The sequence below is a fragment of the Martes martes genome, assembly GCF_963455335.1.
Source record: "Martes martes genome assembly, chromosome: 9".
Taxonomy (NCBI): domain Eukaryota; kingdom Metazoa; phylum Chordata; class Mammalia; order Carnivora; family Mustelidae; genus Martes; species Martes martes.
The window spans coordinates 88,818,706-88,838,350 of record NC_137896.1 but is presented as its reverse complement, the minus strand read 5'-3'; the positions used below and the strand labels follow the sequence as shown (position 1 = coordinate 88,838,350).

The 19,645-nt window shown below is 54.6% G+C and overlaps 1 protein-coding gene across 4 annotated transcripts in view; it reads left to right on the top strand.

Moving 5' to 3' along the window:
* Positions 1-19,645, top strand: part of SFXN5 (sideroflexin 5) — a gene marked incomplete at its 3' end in the record, with an annotated part of 113,184 nt that overhangs the window by 59,119 nt on the left and 34,420 nt on the right. For all 4 annotated transcript variants that reach the window (XM_080814843.1, XM_080814845.1, XM_080814844.1 and 1 more), the window contains 4 exons: positions 201-254; positions 1,041-1,097; positions 2,496-2,561; positions 13,685-13,775. In XM_080814843.1, the coding sequence (XP_080670969.1) occupies positions 201-254; positions 1,041-1,097; positions 2,496-2,561; positions 13,685-13,775 (268 nt within the window). The remainder of the gene's footprint in view (positions 1-200; positions 255-1,040; positions 1,098-2,495; positions 2,562-13,684; positions 13,776-19,645) is intronic.

Here is a 19,645-nt window from a genome sequence, read left to right as displayed (position 1 = left end):
TGCTGCGATATAGTTCCTCAACCCAGTTCCCGTGCTTCGCGCACCCTCCTGCCGCCGTCAGCGGTCTATGCGTACCCCTCGTCTGTCTCAGTTTGTACAGATCCGGTTTACTTTGCTTTGTGGCTGTGTCATTTTTCTTGGCAAACGTATAGGGTGTTTCTTTGGCTTTATCCAGGCTCTCCTCTCTTTCTCTCTCGCAGGTAGTGGGTCTTCTCTTGCCCAACCAGACGCTGGCATCCACTGTCTTCTGGCAGGTAACGGTCCATGGCCAAGAGGGCTTCTGAAGGAAGGACCCACCAAGTGCTCTTTAGAACTCCCTGGTCCCAGTGTCTCCCCTCCAGGCCCCTCGGGGAAAGTCACCCCACCTCCCACCCCTCCCGGACTCAGTGGCCCCTGGGGGAAGCCCAGAACTCAGATTCAGCTGAGCAGGTCCCAGTAGCCCATGCCTAGGCCATCTCATGTGACTCTAATTTTTGCACAAGGGGATGAGGGCTTCTTTGTGGCTGCCCCCTGCTCCTTGGCTGTTTGTCCCAAGGCCTGTGACCTCAAGGCCCTCAGCCTCATTTTGATATAAGCCTCCCTAAATCTTCAGGGAGGGTAAATCCACCACCAACCCCAAGGTGGAGAGTATTTGGTACAAGACACTGGGCTGGCGTATTTTTGAAAGAGGTTTGGGGCTTTTGGTAATTCCCGGGGCTAAATGTCCACTTTCTGCCCAAGAAGTAATACAGCAAGGGTGATGTGTCAAAGGCAGTGAGGCCATCTGGGGCAGTGAACGCCGTGATTCTGGGAGAGGGGACGGTCTCTGGGGTGGGAAGAACTGCCCGCAGGGGCAGGACCCCTCTCCTGGTTTGCCAGGAACTGAGGGGTTTCCCGGGGTTTCCATGCTGCTGGGCAGATGGGAATGGTCGGAACTGTAGACAGAGCCAGTCGTGAGCTGGAGACAGCATCCCGTGTCTTTCTGGAGGCTATGGCCACCCGGGGTCCAGGCCTGGCTTCCATGCCTTCCCTGACGTCTCCTCTCCCCCGTTCCCTTTCAGTGGCTGAACCAGAGCCATAATGCTTGTGTCAACTATGCAAACCGCAATGCCACCAAGGTGAGCGCGACAGGCCACCCGCACGCAGTGGTAGGGAGCAGGGTGGGGAGACCCTCCTCCCTACAGGGTGGCCTGCCACCATCAGTGGGGTGGGGGGAGGGTTGTTCCTCTGCATTAAGCCTTGTGCTCTTCTAAGCACCTGATTTAAACTGCCAACCCTTCTGGAAGGGCCCCACCGGGGAGGGGCTGTTCACATGAAGTGAGGAAGGCCCATAAAATGGGAATAGAGTGGAGGCGGTGAGAGGGAGGAGCTCTGTTGGCTTCAGCATCCTCCTTGGGCAGCTCTTATCCCCCAGATCTTGGATTAGGATGGCATCAGCCACATGGGGACTGAATTCCCCTGAAGCTTCCTCCAAGCTCGCCTGGAAGCTGCCTTGGTGTCCCCAGACGGTCGGCTGTAGAGCGGAAGGGCTGCTCTTGAGGGGTGAGGGGTCTGAGGGGACCAGGCCCCCCACCAAGTCCCCTGTGATCCTGGGACAAGCTCTCGCTGGAGGCCCTGTCACCCTTCCCTTGTCTAGGAAGGAGCTGGGCCCCTTCTTCCCCAGCAAGGCTATCTGTCCTGCACTTCTGTCCCAAGGCAGGGAGAGGGGAGGTGGAGTCCAGGTCCCACTGGGGGCACTCAGTTTGCGGAGGGGGAGGTGTGGGCATTCTCTAACCCTGGGGCAGAGCAGGGGAGAGCTAGGGGCTGGCCTGGGTGGTAGGAACTTCTGGGCCTGAAACTCTGAGGACACCTCCTCCCTCATCTAAACCTTCAATCCGCGTCTGGCCTGTGTGATCCCCATGTGTAGAGCTCTGCTTGGATGGCTCCCGTCTACCTTAAACCAAACATCCCGCAAATTGCAGTCAGAGCGCTGCTAAAGGCAAGTTCCGTAGCTCCTTCTTAATGTGATCCGCTGCAACTTGGGTTGCGTTTTTCTGTGGAAACGTTGAGCAACCGTCATCTGTTGGCACGGCCACCTGGTCTGCCACTTGGGTTGACCATGCGCGGAAGAGCCAGCCAGGTGTAGCCAGCCATTTCTGCCTCGGTGGGCTTCCGGGTGCCAGCAGCCCACATCCAGCATTTGTATCTCCGCTGGCCCTGCTTGGCTCAGCTGTGGATGTCCCATTTTGGCCCTCGCCATTGTCTCCCTCCAGCCAGCAGGGCCTTCCAGTGAGCTCTTGAGAACAGGGCTAAAGTGCCGTGGGCCCTTCGGACTCTCCCGGGACATTGCCCCCCTGCATTTCCATGTCTGGAGGTATGCAGAGAGAGGCCGGGGTCCCTTTGGCTTCCAGAGGGACCTTTGCCTACTCACCTGCTGGTGAGCAGGAACGTCTCTTGCTGGCTGGGGTTCTTGGCAAGGGTGGGGTATGGCTGCTTTGGGCGCCCAGTGAGCCTGGAAATCTCTCTCTGCCTTCCAGCCTTCTCCTGCATCCAAGTTCATCCAGGGCTACCTGGGAGCTGTCATTAGTGCCGTCTCCATCGCTGTGAGTAACTCTGTCCCCACTTCTCTGTCCTGCTGTGCTGTAGGTACCCCCCTCCCCAGCAGCTCTGGCCATACCTGTCTGAGGTCAGGGCCAGGCGAGGGTGTGGGAGAGAGAGGGTTCTGTGGGTGGGCCACCAGGGCAGGCTTTCTAGGCAGAGAAGATTCTGGTGACACTTTAAAAGAGAGACATGAACTTGAATAGAGAGAGTGCTGCAGATTTTGGAGAGCAGGTGGGGAGGTGAGGCGGTGCCCACGAGTGACATAAAGGGCCGCATGCTCCAAGCTGAGGGCAGGGGGTCTGTTGCTAGAGGGGTCCGTGTTTACCCAGCACCCTCCTCAGGGGAGCTGTTCTCTCTCGGTGACGTGGCTGATGCAGGAAGTGAGTTGCTCAGGAACAGTTGCAGGGCTGGGCCACAGGCTGGCTCCCCTTTGCTTTCTGTCCCCTCTCGGTGGCCTGGGTCAAGTGGCCACATGTCCACTTCCCCTTGGAGGCCTATGAGCTCTTCAAGACAGGGCCGATAGGTTCGTTTGAATCCCACAGGACTCTGAGACTGGAGCAGCTCGGAAGTAGGCTAGGTTTGTAAACCGACTATGTGAGCGTAAGGCTGGATTCCAGAGGAGGGCTGAGCGCAGGTGACACAGTGAGGGGCCTGGGCCAGAGCCAGAGTGGAAGCTCAAGTTCTCAGGACCTTGGCTACACTCATCCCACTCTTGAACCCACCCTCACACCTCCATCTGTACTCTCTGGATCCTGACTGGGGCTCTCCAGAGTGGACTCTAGAGGGTAAAATTCACTTCACAACTTTGTCATTCCATTCATCACACAATAAATACATGCAGTTAGTAAGAAAACACTTAGAAAATGCAAATATAAAAATTCACATGTAATGAAAGAACTCACATATAATCCTCTTTTTTGTAATCCCACTTTCCTCATCTTTGCCTTGTCATTAAATATAATTGTTCACCACTGTGTACTAACCCGTTGTACCATATCATTGATTTCACTGTTCTGGGAAAGTGGGGATTTGGGATTGTCTTGGGGTGGCTTCATTTACTCTGCTCCCATGCAGACCATCTCCTCTCCAAATGCCCTGTGGAGGAGTGATCCCTGTTTCATGCCCAAGATTTGAGCTCCCTCCCCGAATCCTTGTCTTAGACCCAGCAAGAAGGCAGAGATTGCCAAATCTATTCACATGGCTTGCCCAGAGACCACAAACCCCACCCTGCTGGTCCTCAACCCAGCGGAGACTTCACTTGGGGTTATACAAATTGGCAGTCCCCAATTCTGGGGAGTGATTGGCAAAGGTCAGGGCTCTTGTGAGAAAAGAAGGAAAGGGGCTCTGTTGCCTCCTCCTTGCTTTTTACGACAAGAGGAGCTGATGGCCCTACCTAGTTCAGCAGCTTGAAAATCCCGTTTTCCTTCTTTGAGGTGAAGGGTGAGGTGGGGCGGAGCTGAGGGGAGGAAAGCCCTTCAGGGATCCTGAAGCAGCCTGGGAAGAGCTTGAGTGAAGGGGACCACTGTTCTGGTGGGATGGCCTCCTTCTGCAGGCATGATGCTCCAGGCAGTTTGCATCCCCGCCCCTCACTGTCCCATGCAAGGGGCCTGCGGTCATTGCATCCCTACCACTTCCTAGGATCAGACCCAGCCCAGATTGTGGGGTGGGGGCTCTGATGTAGAAGCCGCAGTTACGGGGACTGGAAACCCTCCAGGCTCTCAGAGCCAGGGTCTTACCGTCAAGGACTAGGAACCTCACACAGGGGATTGTGCCCTCAGGGACTGTGCCTGTGCCGGGGACACCCTCCTTCCAACTCCCTGCCTAGCTGCAGAGTGCTCAGAGGCTTTTCCTGACCATGCCAGCCCAAACTGTCCCCCCACCCCCAAGTCCTAGAAACTTCTGTCCTTCCCACACACTCCGTGTGTCCCGTCCTGTCATTTTGCCACTGGATTACAAGTTAAGCAGGGACAGGCCCTGTGTCTTCTCCCCCACAGAGGGGGCGCCAGCACTGCTCCATAAATACTTGTTAATTAGGTTGCTGATTGATTGCCGGGCTCAGGAGGCCCCTCTCCACCTAGATCCCCGGTCTCAGCGGTGGTGGCGTCCCTCTGCCTGACGTCTTCACACAGTGAGGGTCTAACTCCGGCAGATGGAGCGGGAGTTTCTGACTTGGAAAATCTGCAGCTTGCTTGCTTTTCTTTTGTGTGTGTAAATCACAAAACCTCCAAAGAAAGAGGCTTTATTTTATTTTCCTTTCCCTTGTTCTCTGGAACCCTGGGCCCGCGGCCTCATTAACCGATCTCTGCTTCAATTAGTGACAAATCCCCTCCCAGGGAGAACCCGTTAGAAGGCGATGACCTGCAAACAAGTGTCACGGCCCCAGTGGTTGGCCCAGCTCTGGCATTAATTAAAACGAGTCCCTACAAGCAGGCGGTGTGGATGGGGGGGCTGACAGGCCGAGGGCAAATCCCAGGGACTGGGGACAAGCCGAAGTGGAGGCCAGACCCGAGAGGCCAGCCTCCTCCCCGGACCTTTCGTCTCCCTCAGAAGAGCCAGCGCCCTGACCTTGGCCAGCCATCCCCAGAATCAAGGACCCCCAGTATGCATGGCCTCCTGAATGAAGTCTCATGGTGGCTGTGGGACCCCAGTGCAGGGGTAGCAGCCTTTTGGTGAACTCTCTAAATAGATTTGGCAATGTCTGGCTTCTTGCTCGAGAATAAAAAAGAAATTTTGTCTTAAGTTATTTTTGAAATCTAACAGTTTGCTGTCTTTTAACAAAGGAAGCCTCTGTCAGTCCTCAGTGTATTTGAGTTTGGGGATTCATGTTGAGCCCTTCTGTGGTCAGCTTCCCCAGGCGCTGGCTACACGAGCCTGACACCCACTCCCTCCCTTCAGGGGTGTGTTTGTCCCTTCAGGCATTTGGGAGGTCCTGGCGGGGGTGAGCGCAGATTGGTGTGTCCTTCAAGATGTGGAGAGGAAAAGCTGAGGATTCTCTGTGGTAGAACTAGAATTATGATGAAGGCGACCGTTGGGTGTGGTGGGAACTAGGGAAGGGACCCCTCAGTCACATGGGGCCAACTCTTACAGGATAGAGCAGAAAGAGCCGACGGCAGGGTTGGGAGGGGGGTCCAGGTGGAGGGCACAGCACGCGTAGAGGCACACAAGAGAACATGATGGATTCCAGAGTGCTGGGGAGATGAGTGTAGCCACCATGGGACAAGGGATGGGGATGAGGTGATGGGGAACTGGGGAGGAGCAGGGCCCACCTGGGAGTTAGGGAGCCACGTCAGCTGCCCTGCCTCGACTCAGGGAGCTGGAGTGTCGCAGAGGGTGTAGGCAGAGTGGGCTGGAGGAGAAGTTGTGGTGGGGTGGCAGGCCCAGCAGATGACCTCCCTCATGGACAACCAGGTCCTAGATGAGAATGGACCTGTGGCTGGAGAGAAAAGCTCGGGGCTGAAGTCCTACTTGCTAAAGTCAGGAGGGGTTGGTGGAGCCAAAGTGTGAGAGACACTTCATGCCTGGTCCTCAGACCCCTCACCGGCAGCCAGGTCAGTGGGTGGCTGAGGTCTTTCCCTGTTGGGGCATTCCTGGTCTCCATTCCCCAAGGATCTGGGCCCTGAGGGATCCTTTCTGTATAGGATACGGTAATTGTCTGTTAACCTTTACTAGATACTGGAGTCTAAGGAGGTGTTCGAGGGGGGCTCCCCGGGCTGAACCCCTACCCCTCCCAGTTCCCATCAGCCACTGGCAGCTCCAAGTCCCAGTATTAAAGTAGCAAATAATCACAAGAATCCTAATGGCTAACATTTTTGGAGGGCCTTCATGTGCCAGGCACCATTTAAGTTCTCTCCTGATTTCACAGACGAGGAAACTGAAGCATAGAGGTGAGACCAGTGACAGAACTAGGATTCGAACACAGATTTAGTCAAATACTATTTGGCTAATACAAAGACCCCGTTTTCTTCTTGCTCCCGCTGTGGCCTGAGGAAGAGGGAAAAGCCAAGCCGTGTTCTTGGCTCCCAGTTTAGAGGAACTGTTACCAGGCCTCCTGGCAGTTAAGTCTGCCCCTGGGTACCATGGGAACAGCAGGGACTGGAAGAAAAATTTTGAGAGGCTCTTCAGGTGTAATGGGGTTAGACCCTCTCTCCAACTTCATACTTGGTTTCTGCACCTGTGCTTTCTGGCCAAGGTTGCATCAGCAGCATGTATTTGTCCCTGGTCCAGAGCGTGTCCCACCTCCTGCAAGACCATGTCTGGCTGGTTCTGTGCTCAAGGGTGCTTCTGTGGTACCTCAGAGTGTTCCCTGTGATCCAACATGTACCTCACAATCTTCCCTGGGATCCAAGTTGTACCTCAGGGTGTTCTCTGTACTCTGTACTCAGGGTCTACTCTCTCAAGGTGTACCTCAGTCTGTTTTCTGTGGTTGAGAGTATACCTCAGGGTGTTCTCTGTAGTTGAGGTGTACCTCAGAGTTCTCTGTGGCCCAAGTTGTACCTCAGAGTGTTCTCTGTGACCCAAGATGTACCTCAGTCTGTTCTCTGTGGTTGAGAGTATACCTCAGAGTGTTCTCTGTAGTTGAGGTGTACCTCAGGGTGTTCTCTGTGATCCAAGTTGTACCTCAGAATGTTCCCTGTGATCCAGGGTGTACCTCGGTCTGTTCTCTGTGGTTGAGAGTATACCTCAGAGTGTTCTCTGTTGTCGAGGTGTACCTCAGAGTGTTCCGTGTGATCCAGGGTGTACCTCATTATCTTCCCTGGGATCCAAGTTGTACCTCAGAGTGTTCTCTGTGACCCAAAGTGTACCTCAGTCTGCTTTCTGTGGTTGAGAGTATACCTCAGGGTGTTCTCTGTAGTTGAGGTGTACCTCAGAATGTTCTCTGTGATCCAAGTTGTACCTCAGAATGTTCCCTGTGATCCAGGGTGTACCTCAGTCTGTTCTCTGTGGTTGAGAGTATACCTCAGAGTGTTCCCTATGATCCAAGGTGTACCTCAGGATGTTCTCTGTGGTCAAAGATGTACTTCAGGGTGCTCTCTGGGATCCTGAGTATACTTCCGGCCCTGCTGTCCTTCTCTGTGCCTAATGGAGGTAGGGGCCATTGGCCTGAGAATCCCAGGTCAGACTATTGTCTCACTGCCCTCACTGTGATTGGCTTTCGGGTTGGAGGGCCCATTGCGTGGACCCTGTAGCAGAATCTGAAGTTTTCCAGAAGCCTGCAGATGGTGATATTGGCAGTGGTGAGTCCAACATGAATATCAGTTCTACATCTATTCTATTCTGGGGAGGACAAGTTGTTGTCCGCTCCCACATGTAAGGAGTCTGATGTAACTTGTTTTCCAGCAGGTGGCCAGCAGGTCCCTGCAGGACATGATTCAGGGGTCAGGATTGGTCACTGTTGCTAGCAAACAAGACGCTCAGCTGCCCCTGAAGTTGACTGGCATTTTAGCCCATGTATGACTCTGTCCCAGCCACCTTGGCCCTTTGCCTGCGGATGCCAATTGACCTCCATAGAGGGTCCCCGTGATTACCAAGAGTTTATGCTACAACAGGCGCCCTCTGCTGGGCGTTTTTGGCACCTCCAAGATTCTTTGACCCACCCCAGCCCTGGCTCCACTAAGGTTCACAAAAACCCCTAACCATCTGCTTACATTATTATCCAGCACCCAAGAGTAGATCTAGTTTTGCAACCTCATGCCATCTCTCCTTTCAGGCGTGTTCTCTTCCCCATTGTTCTCCATGACCCCTCGGTCCCCTTATGACAGGTGCTAGTGGAGTCCACAGCTGGCTACAGACCCCCTGGTATTTTCTTTCTCTCTCTTTTTTTAAAAATATTTTATTTATTTATTTGACAGAGAGAGTGAGCACAGGCAGACAGAGAGGCAGGCAGAGGCAGAGGGAGAAGCAGGCCCCCTGCCGAGCAAGGAGCCCGATGTGGGACTCGATCCCAGGACCCTGGAATCATGACCCGAGCCAAAGGCAGCCGCTCAACCAACTGAGCCACCCAGGTGTCCCCCCCTGGTATTTTCTGCTTCGGAAGTTCTACCGAGCCTCCTCCCTTCTTTTCTGGCTGTATCTCCCACTTTCCCTTCAGGACTCAGTCAAGCTCCCCCTTTCTCAGAATGCTTCGCAGCCTTGGGGCCACCCCCCAAGGCAGTGATGTGCTATCCGCTCGGGAGGGAGGACTCAGCCCCGTGTGTGTGGCATCTAGCCCCACAGAGCTGTGTTTGCTAAGATGGACAGCAGAGAGTGCACAGGATAGATCTCCTTTGTGGCTTTTTTCCTCCTGCCTCAGAAACCATTCCCTTGACTTATTCTAGAATATGTATTAAGCACCAACCCATGTCCCCAGGCACCAGGAATTCAGTAAGGAGTAAGAAAGACACAGGCCCTGCGCCCAGTGCTTAGGACCTACTGGGAGAGTAAAGAGGCCACAGGTAAAAGCATTTCTGTGCTATTCAGTTTTTTTTTAACAAGATACATGTATTACTTTGAGTCCCAACATTTTGAGGAGGTGAACAAATATAAACCATGAGACTGTGATCGGGACAGGGAAGGAAGAGGTTTGGGTTCTGTGAGAAGCTGTGAGAGGGGCGCCCCGAGTGAAGAGCAGGCCTCTCTGACATTTAAGCTGAAAGGTGAGGAGGCTGAGGCCGGCAGCGCTTGAAGGCGCTGGGAGGAGAGGTGATGGCGGGGAAGGAGGGAGGGAGGGTGGGAGGGAGAGAAGGAGAAAGAGAATTGGCTCATGGGAGGAGTGGGGCAAGGCGAGGTGGCTGCGGCCTTGCAGGCAGGGCCCTGTGGGTCTCTGAGAGCAGCGAGCAGCCCCTGAAAGGCTAAAGCAGATGGATACCCATCTTTAGAAGACCGTTCTGGCTGCTGTGTAGAGAGTGGACTGGAGGGAGCAAGAGCGGAATGGGGGGGCGGGGGGCAAGTTAGGAAGTGGGCAGTTGTCCAGGGAGAAGAGATGGGTGCTTAATGGTACGTGGCCGGAGCAGAGAGAAGGCGTCACATTCAGATCAGCTTCGCACACTGGGCTGCATGGAGGGAGGGGGAGGCTCCTGTCCAGGAAGATTCCTGGGTTTTGGGCTTGAGTTGCTGCTGGGAGTGGAAGAGGACAGAGGGTGGGTGAGGGAGACCAAGCAACCTTGATCTGGGGCATGTGGAGGTGGAATGGCCGAAGCCCCTCTAGATAAAGGCGTCCTGCAGGGGTTTGTAGGCACGGGCTGAAGTTGAGGACACAGCTGGCATGCATTGCTCAAGCCCCATCCCACGTCTCCTCGCTGGCCTCACAGAAAGGAGGCTGCTGTTGGCCTGGGACTGACCTTGGTGCCTAAGGGGACATGTATCAGTGAGCTCACGACACTGGAGATCTTGTGTCACTAAGCCCCCACCCCAGTCTGCTTCTTGGTGCTAGTCGGCACTTACCCCACCTCGGGGATTCTCAGGAAGCAATCTTCCCTCTTCTGCTGCTGTCTGCTCCCCATGGCAAATTCACTGGCCTGGGAGCCAGGACCTGGAGAGAAGTGTCCAGAGAGGGTCCATGGCTTCCTCAGGCCACTGCTGATGTCCCATGGGTTCTGGGCTCTTGCTTCTCCCGGGACCCCTGTCTGCTGACCACAAGGAGACTGTCTTGTGCAAAACCCACACCCTGTTTGTTTTCCTCTCCACCAAAATGGAGCCCCTGTTTGGTTAATTTCTATTTTGTGGCTTATTTGGAGGCTGTTAAAACAGACCCCGGGGGACCCTCAGCAGTGATTGTTCCATATCTCATTATCTTTCCCGAACCCGATTATTAGCTCAGATTTTTCTGATCGCTAGCTGCTGTTCGTGATGAGTTGTGTGCCATTAATGCCAGCTGGTTCCCTTAAACAGGACCCACCATGCCAGGGAAAATGAGCTGGCATTCAGAGCCACCAGCCACTTGGCTTTTTAATTTTAATGGGCTCCACCAAATGTTCCAGGCCAAAGGGCCCCTGAGGAATCAGCACAGACGGGCTCCCAACCCCACTGTGCAGCCCAGCCTGGTTCCTTCCCAGGCTGCGGCCATCCTAGCTGCTGAGACAGGAAGGCCTGAGTTGGGGGCTGTGGCAGGAGTTGGGGGGAAGTGGCCCTTTGCCTTCCCTGTATTTGCACCTTCCTGCTCTCTGGCTCTCATCAGTTGGGTGAGCAGGGTGACCTCACCAGCTCCTGGTCTCCTCACTTGGCTAGTCCCCTGCCCCTTCCCCAGCTCAGGCATGCTGGCCATACTCAGGGATGAGCATGTTGGGAAGACCCCAGTGGGCTTCGGGGAAGGGCAGGCCAGAGGAGATCTGGGATCTGGGCATTTCTTTTCTCTTCTTTCCTCCCCCTCTACCATGCCTCCCACACAGAGTTGGGGAGACAGGCTGGGACACTCACTCTGGACTGTGCCAGTCCTAGCAGGAAGGCTTGAGGACAAGTCTGAGTATTTGCTACAACCAGTGGCCACTATTCCTCATCCTTCCATTACACTCCAGCCCTGCTTGTCCCCAAGAGGCTGCCAGGTGAATGTCCCAGCTGCCTGGTGGCCTCCTGGAGGGCTCCTGCTTTTTCTGAAAGAATATAGGGGTTGGGCTGGGGTTTGAACTCGGGCCTTTTGTTTTATAGCTGGGGTGGGGGTGCAGGCAGGGCTGGATCAAGGGCCCTATCTTCCCTGACTGGGGCTGCCCTCCTCTCTTCTGGGCTGCAGCCTCAAGCTGGTCTTTTCAGAGCCGATCTTGCTATGCAAACACATCAGACATTTAGGCATCCTTCACTGAGATGGAAGACACTTTTAAAGTAAAGAAGAACAGTTAAGAGCAAACCTTTGAAATTAGCAGACCCCTGAGTTCAAATCTCACTTTGCATGCCTCACAATAGCTGTATGTCCTTGGGTAAAGTTCCTTAACCTCTCTGAACTCGTCTGAACTTCTTTGAATCTGTGAAAAGAAGCAACATGCCCTATCTAGAAGTCTTGAGGTGGGGGTATAATTCAGACGTTTAATGAGAATGTGCTCAGATCATGGCCTGGCACCTCCCCTTGCCCCCTTCCTCCTCTTCTCCCACCACCAACACCTGCCTGTGTGTCCTCCTGCCTCCCTCTGCACTTGCCCTCTCTGCACTCTATAGGAACATGGGCCCTGGCATCTGGGGGTTGGGAGGTCACAGAAATAGACAGTCACTGGCTGCAGAGAGCTGGGGAGCTTTGGACTCGCTGAGCTCCATCTTCGTGGCAGGGCAGCCTGGAAGCAGGGCAGCCCGACCTAGTGTGGGCCGGCAGCCCCCCAGCCTGCCCTGCGGTCCCAGGGAAGCATGTCCAAGCTGCCACACATCTCCCTGCCTCCCAGCCTTTCCTTGAGTAAGCAGAAAGCACAAGAATTGGACTCTGAGGAGAGCAGCTCGAGGCTTCCGATCTAGACCAGACCCCCAAGAGCCCAAGCTGGATTTGCCTGGCTGGATTCTAGCTCCATGGGGCCCTGGGCTTCCTGTCTGCCCAGGTCACTGCACCATTCTTGCTTTGACTGCTGCAGTCACCCTACCGCCCTGGTGGCCTTCCCCAGGCTCTGCATCTTCTCCAGTGACCTGGAAGGTCAAGGCCAGAGGCAGGGCTCTAGGTGCATGGTGGCCTGCTAGCTACCAGGTGAGCCCGAGCTGACAGCTGGCTGCTCCAGGCCTCCTTCGTCCAGCAGTCCTACAGGGGCCCCTGCTGCCCCTCCTCCCAGGAAAGATCTACAGGGTGGGGGCTAGCTCTGGCCTCCGTTTGGGGGAGCAGTGGCCTCTCTACACCCGTTTTTGGTCTGGCCACGTGCATCTCGCCTTTTCTGTCTCTATGCCACATGTGCTTGTGCTGTTTTCCCCACCACAATTCTCTTTCTTCTGTTCTGCCTAACCCACCTTTCCCTCCTCCAAGCAACTCCCCTTCCAGCCTTTGCTGATTTCCATCCATTCATCTGTATGTTGGTTCGTGCATGTATTCCTCAGTCCCGTTTACTGAGCAAGTACTACATGCCTGCCATTGTCCTGAGTGCCGGTCGTACAAAGATGAGAAGGCATGGTCCCCCCTCCCAGTCCAGCAGGAGCAGTGTGTGCCGGGGAGGAGGGACTCAGGAAGCAAGAGGAAGCAACTTCTTGCTGGGAGAGGTTGTCTTACACAGCTTCATTCATTGAGGTCTCTTACACCCCGAGTTCATGCTAAACACTAGACATACATTCTTGTAGCAGCCCTGGGATGCTGTAGGTATTACCATCCCTTTCTACAGACAAGGAAACTAAGGCAGGGAATGGTTCAGTGACTACCACTGTTAGAAAGTCACTGGAAGGATTGCTCAGAGGTGGGCCTTATTGAACAGATGTGGACTGGGTAGAGAAGGAAGGCATTCGGGCCATCGGGACCAGCATGGGCAAAGGCCCCCAAGGCCGAAAAGTTCCCATAGCATCTGGCGAGCAGTAAGCTGGATTCCCGGAAGGAGAAGGTAGGGGAGCCACTTGAAGGAGATTGCATGTTTTCACACAAGTCATGGGGAGGAGCTGGTCGTGGTAGATGTGGTTGGACCTATGTTCTAGAAGGACAAAGGACAGCATGGGGGACGGAATGGAGTAGGGAGTGCCCAAGGTGAAGGCAAGGGGGACTCCAGTGTCTCAGGCTGAGGTGGGAGGCTGGGGTCGAAGTGAAGAGGGCATGAGCTAGGGATGTGCACTGTGCCCTGTCCTTCTCCGGCCTCTGCTCAGCTTAGCTCGGCAGTCACCTGTGCGCACGTTTTTGGATCTCCTCCTGAGCCCTGGTGCTTAGGCCCATGCCTGAGCGCACAGTGGGGCCTGAGAAAGGGGGTGCTCAGAGGCTGAGGTGAGAATGAGGGCTCCCACACTTAATTTACTTGCTGATTCTGTGCTCTGGTAACAGCAGCATTTCTTCTTCCCTTCTCTGAGAGGTCTGAGGCTTTCCCCTCAGCCTCCCTCACAGACTGCTTAACTGGGATGACTGTGACGCTTTGCATGGCGGCACTGGGGCCAGGCGGCAGCAGGCAACACTGAAGACTTGGGGTCCGGGCAGACAGTGCCGCTCACTCTCTGCTCCCGCCCCAGCCTGCCAGGCCCCTGCAGCACCACACACGCACGTTCTCTCTCTCTTCCGAAGGTGGGCCTTAATGTCCTGGTTCAGAAAGCCAACAAGTTCACCCCGGCCACCCGCCTTCTTGTCCAGAGATTTGTGCCGTTCCCCGCCGTAGGTAAGACCTGCACCTGTGCCGAGGCGCATGCGCGGGTGGGCGGGCACCTGAGAGTCACACCTGGGTGGGCGGGGCTGCAGGGCTCTTGGGGGGTTCGACCGCCTTTGCACACCGTTTCTGACATCAGGGGTCTCCTGGCGTGGGCGACTAGGCAGAACATGGGTGGACAGAAGTCAGGGTGACCGGGGCCCTGTGACCGAGATACTGCTTTGAACACCGGGATTAGCCCACAGGCCCCCAAAGAGCTAGTAGATAGAATGCGGTGGATCCTATGAACTTGGCTGGGAGAAATGTCTACACTAGCCTCAAACTGAAATTTAATATTTCCTTTCATTGTGACTGTAGGCAGCAAGACACAGTAACGAGAAAGTGGCTTTTTCACCCATAGAAATCAGATATTTTCACGTCCCATTACAGTTGTTACGGGGATTCCAAAATACTGTTTATGTGCAACACTAAGTCAAAATTATGATATTTATTTAATCTGCTGGTAGGTCTTGTTTTTTAACTCATTAATTAAAGAGCATACCTGTTACTATACCACAGTGAAAAAAATAGTTTGATAATGTATTCCAATATAATCACTTTATAATCCTGTGCGTTTTATGTCACGCATTTGGGGACATTATTTGGAGGGGGGTGCATGGGCTTCTCCTGGCCCATGACCGTCACAGGGATGCCTGGCACAAAAGAAGGCCTAGAGCTCTTTCTAGTCTAGTGTTCCGAGCCCATGGGTATTGTGGACCATTGAGGTTCTGGAGGCCTCCATTTGTAGTCAGGTAATTGTGGTACCTGTGTGTGTGTGTGTGTGTGTGTGTGTGTGTGTGTGTGTGTGTGTGTTTGTAGGGGATTTTGCTCCCTTCGGGCCAAGACTTTGCTGGTTTTGGAGGCTCTGAGCTCCCAGGAGATGCCTTGGGCCATCCCATCAGGCCCAGCCTGGTTCTTGAGAATCCTACACCTTGCTTGGAAGTGGGCGCTGCAGTAGAAAGTTTTTTAAAAACTGAAAAGAAACAGCATTGACAGAAGCATGAGGCAGTGTGTGATTCATCATCAAAAGAGAAGTATACACTTGAACCATGATACCAAGTTCAAGTGTGATGCCAGAGGACAAGGCTGGGGGGCAGCCCAGGAGCGGCGTGAGGTCCTGTGACCTCCCGGGTGCCAAGGCTAAGGCTGAAGAGCCAGAGCCAGATCCAGGTTCATTGTCCAACCTCATGCTTCACCTCCAGGGCTCAACTTCCCCACCTGTAAAATGGGAGTGCCGGTACCTATCTTCCTAAAGCCCAGAGCTGTGGGAGGATCAGACAACCACCAACCAGATTCCATTCATAGGAAAGTGCTTGGGAGCACCTACAAAGCCCCTGCGAGGAGGTGGGAGATCATTACGTGACAGCCCCACGTCCTTGTTGGCCAGAGGCTAATGAACTCCCAGGCCCAGCTGCCCGGGTGAGCCTCAGCTGACCCAGATAATTGCTATAGCAACTCCACACTTTTAATGAACTCTCAGCTATTTCTGGCATGGGCCACTAATGGAATAACTCTTTAGATCTGACTTTGTTAAGGGGCCTAATTGAGTGAACAAGTCTGCCGATCTTGCGTTCCCCACTCTCCAGGGCTGAAGGGTCAGAGGCAGCCTCAGAAGGTGGGCGGCTCTGAGCTGCACTGGACTGGATCTGGGACTCAGCCGAGATGTAATCTGTCCTTGAGCCAAGCTGCAGACAAGGACTTTGCCACGGGTCCGTTCCAGCCTGGCTCTGCTGGCCATCTTGCTGGATGACCTTGGGGTGGTCCTAACGAGCTCCTTCAGGAAGAAAGACCCCACTTTCCGGTTTAACCCTGTCTGCCATCCCCACCGGAGACTTTCTGACAAGTTCCTCTTTGGGCTCCAGCCTGATTCTCTCCTCCTGGCTGATCTGAGAGGAACCTGGCAGGTCCAGCCACTGTTGAGGGGTCTTGAGATCTCCCTAGCCAGTTGCACAGGTTGCACACAATGTGGTTTGCCGTCCTGATAGTCCTAGTTTGCCAGGATCTTGAGAGCAGCAGATCCTCTCTGGCTGCTTCTTCAAGGCTGTTTCCCGAGTCCTGGCTGTGTGCCTGCCTTCCTTCCACCCCTAGCCCTCGTTTCTCCTCGCCTGCACAGAGGCTTCCACCTCCCGGGCCCTGATGTCCTCCCAGGCCCGTCTACAAATGGCGCTTGCTGAGTCTCCCCTGGTAGATGCCCACACGGTGGTGTGCAGGATAAACAAGCATGGCCCTTCACCAGCTTTGGGGCCCCTTGTTCTCTCAGGTTGTCCTATAGCCCATGCACGTGGCTACCCTTCACCTTATTCTCAGGCTTAGATGGCTTCTCTAGGCCTCAGCGTGCTGGCAGGGCCTCTGTCCCTCCGGGCAATCACCCTGCTTTCCACGACCGGCTAGGCCAGGCCACGCCAGCAGCAAGGCCACCAAGAAGCTTGCCCAGGACTTGCTTTGCCTGGTAGAGGGTCTATTGTCCTTCAGACCCTTGGGGAGGCAGGACTCAGGGAGCCTTTTGTGCCCACAGGAAGGAGGAGGTTGAAGTGATAGGATTAAGTCCTGGTTGGTGGAATGAGTGTGAGGGTCCGAGGGGAGGGGGGCCGGTGAGTGTAGAGCAGAAGGGCTCTTGAGGGGGAAGGGTCCTGAAAGGGCCTGCCTGTGTGCCCTGTGCTCAGAGATGACATCCCCACCCCCTCCTTCCTGGCCAAGCTGGGAACTCAGGCTCCGTTGATTCCTCCCATTGCCCTGCCAAGTGAGTTCTGCCCTGCTGCAGCCTGCAGTTTGGGAGACAGCAGGACACCTCGTTCCCCCACCCGACTCTACTACCCTTACCCCTCTCTGGCCTTGCACCAGCCTCCACTTCAGCCCCTTCCCACTGGGATGTCTGTGACAGACTGTAGGCCTCCCCTGGGCCTGCAGGGGCCCTACCGTTCTCAGTGTCTTCCCCAGCAGGCCTCTGTTCCCCTTCGTTCCCCACATTGCCTCTCTGGGAGGACCCAAGGCAGGGTGAGCCATCCCCATTTTAAAGAAGAAGAAACAAATCCCGACTCTCGGAAAGTTATCCTAAGTTGGCTACAGCCCAGACTGCAAAGGCCCAACCCAGGCTACTTTCAGCTCCCTTGGACAGCCCCTCACCCACGTAGCTGAGAAACTGAGGGATCTGGCCCAGAGGCACCCCACCAGGAGCACCCCACCTCCAGGCTGACCCGGGTTTTTCAGCGGGGGTTGTACGTGTGTGCGTGCACACACGTGTGCCGAGCACGTGAGGAGCCCTGAGGACGCCCACTGAGCCCTTCTCTCCCTCACGGTGGTTCCAGAGCCTTGCTGTGCCCTGGTCCAGAGCAGCCGTCATGTTGGAAATCTCGGTTTCTATTTATACATGGAGATGCTAGGAGAGCCGGTGAGCCCAGGAGCATGTGTGCTGGCATCAGAATCGATTGGGGACTGGTAATTAATTTGTTTAGACCTTAATTAATTCTCCAGTTCTTTCTTATTTGTGGACTGTCACGCTTAATTGTGTTCAGGAGCTCGAGCTCAGAGCAGGCCCTCCATTAATTGATGGTTGCTGTGAGGTGGGAGTTAATGGTTTGGGGAGCTGGGCAAACAGTGTAATTAAAGGTCAGTCGAGGAGGCATTGGAAAAATACCCCCGCCCCAGGTCCAACTGCCAGTCTCCATGAGCAGAGTCCATTCCAGGAGAGGCAGGCCCTGCAAACAGCCTTCTCGTGAGGCCTTGGGCCGGGAGCTAGCAGGAGAGACCAGCGGGAGGAATGAGGGGTCGCAGGTGCCACGAGGGGACACTGGCGAGAGGAAGAGGCATGCATGGGGCAGGGCAGCTAGCCAGGGGCCAAGAGGGGGGGGATCCCCAGGTGTCTCCAGGCCAACACATCTCCGTACCAGGCTCTGCATATGTGTATGCAGGGGTGAGGGAAGGAAGCCCTGAAGGTCACACACACCCCCTGTCCCACCCAGCTGCCTGCTCACATCCACTCCCAGCAGGGGCCTGTGGGCTCTGAGCTCCCTGAGGCGAGGACTGAGCCTCAGCCTCCTCACCCCTTTGCCGGCGGAACATGACTTCTTCCTGCACTGTCCACAGTAGTCCCTTATGTTAAATGTCACCGCATATTCCATTCACCAGGAAGTCCGTTCCTCGGGATGTCTAGGCAGTGCTTGGGAGAAGGTCTTCTGTCCACACATCTGGCCCATCCCATCTCCTCACTTCCTTCACCACCCAGGCCACTGGGGTCTTGGTGTCATGGATTCCCCCTTTGTGGCTCCTTGCTTGGTGTTCAAGCCACCTTGCTTGCCTTGTTTGGGAGATGGCCACGGCAGTGTGCCCAAGCCCCAAGGTTAGTCCTGGCCACCCCACCATGCCTCATCCCCATGGTTAGAAGACAGCAGGGTGCACCTATATTAGCCGAGCCTAGGATGTGCGTTCCTTCCATCCGGGTCAGTGACAATGTGGCATCCACAGTCCTTAGGCTCCTCTGGTCCTTTCCTTGACCTGGCCTCTGCTCATATTCCTTTGGAGCTGTGGTGAATCTTTGACCTCCCGTCTGCCTCTCTCAGGGGCCCCAGGCCTTTGCACATGGCCCTGTTTGCCTGGAATCTCAGCTCTTCCCATTAACTCAGCCCCACCTTCTCCTTCTCTTGACTGCCAGGCCTTTGTTTCTCAGCTCAGACACGTCCTCCTCCAAGAAGCCCTCCCTGGTAGCCACAGTTAGGGCAAGACCACAGCACCATGTGTGTGCCTGTGTGTTACCCGGACCTGCCCATTTTGTTCCTTAGTTTGCCTCCTTCATCAGACTATGAGCTCCCCAAGACAGGGACCGGCTCTCATTCATCCCCTACCCCCAGGCTTACTGTATGCCTGGAACATTCTGTTCAGTGTGGGTTTGTTCAGTGATCAAATGAGAGCTGGGCAGAAAGGCTTTGAAATTGGGTACCCATCGTGGGAGCCCACCACAATGACACTGGTGGCCACATTCTATGGCTCCTTGGACATTCATTCTGGGTTTGTTGTTGTTTTTCATTAAAAATTTTTCATTAAAAAATTTTTTTTGAATATTCTGTTTTCTTATGTAAGTTTTCTCTAACACGTCCGTCAGTCATGCTTTTGGTTGGCAAACCTAGGGTGGGTGACCAATGAGCCACCTTACCAGGTCATCTGGGTCACATTCTCCAACCTTTCTGGGTTGGATCTGGAAGGATGGGTGGGCTGGACTGAGTGCTGTAAGCGTGAGCAGCCCTAGAGCTGACATGGGCCCCCAGTGTGTGTCATGGCCCAAGGAGACATGGGTAGGGAGGCCACGTTAGCCAGAGGGAAGTCTCTAGTGGGCTCTGTCTTCAATCTCGTCCCCTTCCATTAGAACTGCCTTGGTCACATACAACTGTGGGTCGCATTCAAGGAACATGCACAGCAACTTGGCAGTGACTATGAATTCGTGGGCAAGAGGTGCGGGATCTAAGATTGCAAGTTTTGATGTAAGGCTTGCTGTTCAAAAAAATGTAGCTACACAAGTGTAGGCTTGCCCAAGACCTGAGTTGGCCAGAGTGCTTAGGATAAAGATCTGGGGATTTTGTGGGCTGTGTGCTCAGAATAGGTCTGCAGTGTGGTATATGGCTCTGAGGAGGCTCACTCAGACTTCAGCTGCATAACTAGAGACAGAGAGCCCTGAACAAAGGAGTCTGTTTGGTTCTGGATCCCCCCCTCTCAAGAGATGCTCACACACAAATGGGAGTCCAATGACAGCAGGATCTTCTGAAAAACTGACAGTCTTGTATTGTAGTGAGCTGCCTGACCCCCCCGTTAGGGAAGCGTCCAAGTAGCAGCCTGTCCCAAAAAGCTGTAAGGGG